The sequence below is a fragment of the Lynx canadensis genome, chromosome C1 (genome assembly GCF_007474595.2).
Source record: "Lynx canadensis isolate LIC74 chromosome C1, mLynCan4.pri.v2, whole genome shotgun sequence".
Lineage (NCBI taxonomy): Eukaryota > Metazoa > Chordata > Mammalia > Carnivora > Felidae > Lynx > Lynx canadensis.
This window is the reverse complement of record NC_044310.1, coordinates 63,785,661-63,791,660: the sequence shown is the minus strand read 5'-3', so window position 1 is coordinate 63,791,660 and position 6,000 is coordinate 63,785,661. Positions and strand designations below refer to the sequence as shown.

The 6,000-nt window shown below is 37.0% G+C and overlaps 1 protein-coding gene across 2 annotated transcripts in view; it reads right to left on the bottom strand.

Moving 5' to 3' along the window:
• Positions 1-627: 627 nt before the first annotated feature.
• The window catches only part of ST6GALNAC3 (ST6 N-acetylgalactosaminide alpha-2,6-sialyltransferase 3), a 535,567-nt gene continuing 530,194 nt past the window's right edge, over positions 628-6,000 (bottom strand). For both annotated transcript variants that reach the window (XM_030326302.2, XM_030326308.1), the window contains exons 4-5: positions 5,695-5,802; positions 628-4,607 (exon numbers count right to left, since the gene is read on the bottom strand). In XM_030326302.2, the coding sequence (XP_030182162.1) occupies positions 4,421-4,607; positions 5,695-5,802 (295 nt within the window). In that variant the 3' untranslated portion in view covers positions 628-4,420. The remainder of the gene's footprint in view (positions 4,608-5,694; positions 5,803-6,000) is intronic.

Sequence of the window (6,000 nt, the reverse complement as noted above, 5' to 3'; positions counted from 1 at the left end):
ATTTTTTTCAAGACAGAGGGGTTGGATTGGCTAGTCTCTAAAGCCCCTTGAAGCTCTGAAAGTCTAGAATACTTAAAGGCTAGCACTGGCTTCTTCAGTCACTGGATCTATGAATACTATTAAAATGAGGAGGTCTTGACTTTTAAAAATGCAGTTCAGGGAAAGCATCTTTATCCCTCCTCATGTCTCTGGGACTATAAATCACTTGTGCTAAGGCATGTAAACACCTGACACTGGACGACATGGTTTGTTCTTTGCATTTGACATGCCACATTAAACGCTAGATGGGTATGCTAAAAAAAATAAATAAGGGGCGCCTGGGTGGCGCAGTCGGTTAAGCGTCCGACTTCAGCCAGGTCACGATCTCGCGGTCCGTGAGTTCGAGCCCCGCCACAGGCTCTGGGCTGATGGCTCAGAGCCTGGAGCCTGTTTCCCATTCTGTGTCTCCCTCTCTCTCTTCCCCTCCCCCGTTCATGCTCTGTCTCTCTCTGTCCCAAAAATAAATAAACGTTGAAAAAAAAAAAATAAACCATCTGATTATATTATCTTGCTTATTAAAGTTAAAGCTGAGCTTACTATTAGCATCTAATTAACACCACCAGGTAAAGTACTTAGTGTTGTCTTTTTTCTAAGGAAATAACCAGTGATTCTCTTCTGATGCCTTTATACTTCTGGAAAGGTCAGCAAAGTCCCCAATTCAGACTCTTGCTCTCACAACGGCTGATTCATTCCAAATCTTCAAAGAACCAACTCCTTATATATTTTTCTCTTCGCACAATGGTCACAGTTCTCTAACCATATAATAAAAATCATGCAAATCTGAGTTCTGCTTACGCTAAAGACAGGCTGATTTTAATAAGGAGGTCAGTGTTCATTCACTTCAGTGTGAATGCAGCTTGATGTAGTGTTTTTCCACGTGACTTTGGCAGAGCTGTGATTGTCAGAGCCTACAATACAGATGGTTATACTTGCGGGTCTGATCTTTGACGACTGTGGCATCTGTGTTCTCGGTTCCAGGTTAAGCAGCTTCTCTTTCTTCAATGGGCCAGCCATTGAATATTATTTTATGTACTCTTTACAATTGGTATGTTTCATTTGGACTTTTGCTTTATTTTTTCATCAGGATTCAAAATGTAAACCAACACATTTCATTGAAGTCTAAAATAGGTTTTCTGTGATTCATACACATCACTGAAAAATATAGGATTACATGTATGCATTTAAACATACACACAACACACACACACACACACACACACACATGGACTCTGTGCATATATACAAACATCCTTGGTTTTTCTTTGATAGGTTTGATAGCAAGGTAAAACATAGTCTAGAAGGTTTATAATTTCCATTACCATCATAACAATATAAATCATTACTACTTATCACTATGCTAACTTAGAAAGGATTCAAACGTTCATATTAAAACCCTTTTTAAAATTTCCTTGCTTTCTTCTAAATTCTGCATAATTAAAAATAATATTTACTCTATTATTTCTAGCTTGCATGCTTTTACGCTGATTTCAGCAAATTGTGGCCATTTTCAATAGTCCATTTGTCTAGAGCATTGGATGGAATTGAAACGTGTTTGTTTTTTACAGATGTTAACTCCTGGAATACATATACATCAGTGAGAGAGAGTTCAGTTGAATTTTTCAATGTTTAGCTGCTGGATGAAGCCTTTCAGTTGACTAGAACTAGTGGAAATGGCCAGAAATTTGTGTGACAATTTTGAATTGCTCCTTTGTCGTTCTCTTCTCTATCAGTAACTCTTGGATGAAAAGTTTCTCAATATGAGAGAAATTAGACTTTGTATTTCCACTAGAATTAGGAAGCTGAGGGCAAAAAATACAGAACATGGAAGCAGAGAACATTAAGACTGCAGAGAAAAATAAGCTATGTGATTCTATCAAAATTCTGATTACACTGGAAATCATCCAATTAGGTCTTCAAATTAAGAATAATGGTTTTTGTTTCCCACTTTTAGAAAAAAAGAGATGAGAGACAACGACAATAAAAAGTGGGATTGAGGTTTAGTTAAGAAAAAAAAAAGGGGGGGAAGAGAGGGGAGGGAGGAGAGGAAAGGAGAGGAGAGGCCACCCCTACCCCTCCAGAGGAAACACTGCCTGCTACAAACAACTCCTGCCACAGAGCGCTGTGGCCACTACAAAGTCTCCTGCTAAGTCTTCTTCATAGAGAGACAGGAGAGCAGGCAAGTGCTGAAAGTTTCTTTTTGGTAAGGACTGAAACAAATAGGTTTACCCCTGCATTTACCAGAAAACTAAATAAATTGTGTCATTCCCTGAATCATTCTGAGAATCACATGTTCCTTTATATTTAAAAGTGGAACTTCTATATCACAACAGGGGGTTAAACAGTCTGTATAACAATTTTAACGTTTGCATCTGTTTATTTTTCTTTGCGTGGGCAATTCTATCCATCATTAGCTCAAAAAATCTTGACATACACAGAACTAAAAACCATATGAGGAAACAACAGAAGAATAACAACAGTAACAGTTCCACCGTGGTGTTTGGTCATTTTCATGGATGTATTGGTGTTATCAAAATGGCAGCAGAGAGCAGCAAAGAGGCTTTGGTCCAAGATGGCTCATTTAATGAGAACTAATCATGGGACCTAGCATGGTAAAGTCCTCCTAAGGTGAAATGTATCATCACTCTCATCCTCCAAATCATTCTCTGTAAGTTAAGCTTGGCTGCATCTTTTGAATAATTTGCAAGGATATTTTTGATCTCTCAGCAACTCTCTCAGCAAATCAGTCCTCTAATATTTAACAAACAATGACTATATGGAGAACAATGTCATCTCAAGATGGGGACAGGAGACTGTATTTCTCTGCGTTCATTCCCTCCTGTTGTCCTGCTTCCTCATTTTTCTCTACCTAAAAAGAGTCATTTAAAAAAAATCAAAAGTACTTACGTTCACAGGAGTCCTAGTGTATGGCCAAGACCATCCTTGTGATACTTTTTGCATATCCTGATGTATTATATTTGGCACTGAAATCAATTGGTTACTAGTCTACATAAATGCTATTCTATACAAATATTAGCAAAGGGAAGATCTGGAATATATCAAAGCAATTAACAAATTACAGCTTATCTGCTAAGGAGATGTCAGAATGTGCAGGCAATAGCCCAATGGATGGTCACAGGCATCACATGAGACAGCATATGTATGAGGACTCTACATGACAAAGCACTTTGGACATTAAGGTCATTATTATTGTTGTTATTATGGTATAACAACTGATACACTGTGGGGAAAATAAACCCCAAGAAGGCAAAAGTTCTGGTCAGATTTAACACAAGGAATCATCTCCTCTCCATGTCTAACAGTTGGCACTTGGCAACGATAATGTAATGTATGGAGAGATGCATCTTGAGCCTATAAAATAGAAATTTGAATATACAAATATATATTATGAAGTATGGTAGGATACAAATTGATGTAAAAATATGCTTTGCTTTCCTCGTTTCATGATTTTAAAAAGCATATATTTTTGTGTTGTTGGATGTTGAAATAGAGTTAGTAAACCCTTTTGGTTATGTTTTAAGAATGTTTTCACAGTATATGTTATTACAGTGTTGGTATCTTACATGTTAAATAGCTTTCTGAAATATTTAGGACTCAACCAAAAATAACTAAACAGTAATAGAGATCACTCTAGTACCGGGTTAGGTTATATTGTTTGGGGTAGTGAGAATGGAGTGGTGGGAGCGGAAATCCATCAAGATTTGCTAGTTGGCCCATTTTGAATTAAGTGTTTGAATTGTTGAATAATCCTGATGGGTACGATGGCCATGATATCTCCCTTGTTAATCAAGAAATGGCCTGAGGCTTCAGCTGTAGGAGGTACTCTAGGACCATGGTATGTCAGGAAGATTCCTTCACTGCCTCTAGGCTAACTAGTAAGTGTGGTACAATACTTGTACCCAGATAGAATTTCTTGGGTCAGTGTTTGACAATCAACCATTCAAGATGGTGGAGCTGCTCAAGTTGAAGAGACCACAGAGTCAATAACCTAGTCTCACGAGGCCAAATCCCATGGCTTTTGAAAGTTACTCACTGTTCAAGAATACTGGGCAGCTATCTTGAAGGATAATCTTCCCATTTCTTAGGTCACGGCTGTCATGTTACTGGCCTTCATTTCAATTCCAGTTAAATTATAAAGTGCAGTATGTAATGTTGAACCTTCAGAATAAATGGAAAGAGCACAACCACCCTCCATGAAATCCCAAGTTCAAATTACTGGCAGGGTCACCATCCATATCTGAGAATGTACAGACTTGATCATCATTGTTGTCCTTGTCATCACCGTCATCGTCATTAGCATCAATATCATCACAGTTGTGGTATTACCATGTCAAGTGTTGTGGCAAGATCAGAAAAACTAACATCAAGACACTGTCCAGTTTGGGTGTGTGAATATTATCCTATGTTTCTTGGCCCATTTAGCAAACACTTTCTTTTCAGTGATAAACCTATGCCCCCCATATGGAGCATGTTCATGAAGAAAATATTCATCACACTCATCTCTTCCTTGTTCATAGTAATGATAGGGGACTTTTCTATATCCTTCTGTCCTAAAAAAGAACAAAAAAAAAAAAAAGAAAGAAAAGAAAAGGAGAGAAGAATTAAGATGAAGAATGAAGCAGTGATTTGCAAGAATCCATTATGTGCCCAGTAAATGCATTTACTTGCAAACCCATGCATGATTCTTGTCCATGAACTCAGTTAAAAGCTATTATGTATAAAAGCTTTTAGGAAGATGTACCAGACCCTTAGTGCTTTAATAAATCAAATAAAATTTATACATCACACCAATTGCTTTCAAACATATACCTATCCCTTGAAGGAGGAAATGGTATATAATGGAAGCAAACTTTGGATAGCCTGATGCTCTTGCAGAGCTTGAAGAAGCTTTGTAATTTTTCAGGATAAGATATTCGGTTCATCTGTGCTCCATTATACTTATAGTTAGGGTAGAAATATTTGATCATGAAGATTGTGGTTTAGTTACCATTTGGACAATATGATTACAATACTCTCTGAATAACATTATGCCAATTCTTAGTAGGAAAATCCATTTCATTACTTTGATGAAGCATGGAAGGTTTTTTTTTTTTTTATTAAATAATTAGAAACAACCCCTCCAGCAGGGATATACTATGGACAAACATACACATTTTAAATAAGTATCTGGCAGATTACTCACTTATTAGTGAAATATAATTTCCAGGAATTCTTGTTAAGCTGTCAGCTTCTCTGAGGCTTCAGGACATTTTGTCCTTCATGATCAAATATAACCATTGAGTAGCTAGCTATCCATCAAGCCCTTAGAGCAGCAGAAATGACAAACTTGCTTTGCAAATTAAATAACCACTAAACTTGTTCTGTATTTCCAAGCCACAAATCCCTGATATGCCACTGATTAAGGGAAAAATGTTCCTTCTGACATTTGACATTAGATTGTAGTAAATATTTTTCTTTTTATCACCCCTAAAAGTCACAACTTGATGTGCTGACAATAAAATGTCATGTCAGCAAAGAGCACCGGGAAATAATTGTTGCTTTATCTGTTTTTCCGATTTATGGTATTAAAATGAATTGTGATATTTTGACAAGATATCAGAATTGGAGATGCATAAAAATAATTTCCTGTGATCTTACTTGCAGTAGGTGTCATTTATCATCCCGTAGACGTGAATGCCATAGCAGGCATCCATGGCCAGAATGAAGGTAAACCACCCCGTGCTGAGATAAGAGCCAGACTGGACTCTGTGGGGGGAACAAAAAACAAACAATAATAATGAACAAAACAAAACAAACAAAACACACACACAGAACAACAATAAAGTGTGGTGAGAAACGAGCAACCTTTTATCAAAAACATAGCACTTGTTATCAGGAAGAAGCATTAAGAAACTTGACAATCTGTCAAAGATACACACTTATTTTGAATTATCTCTGAATAAT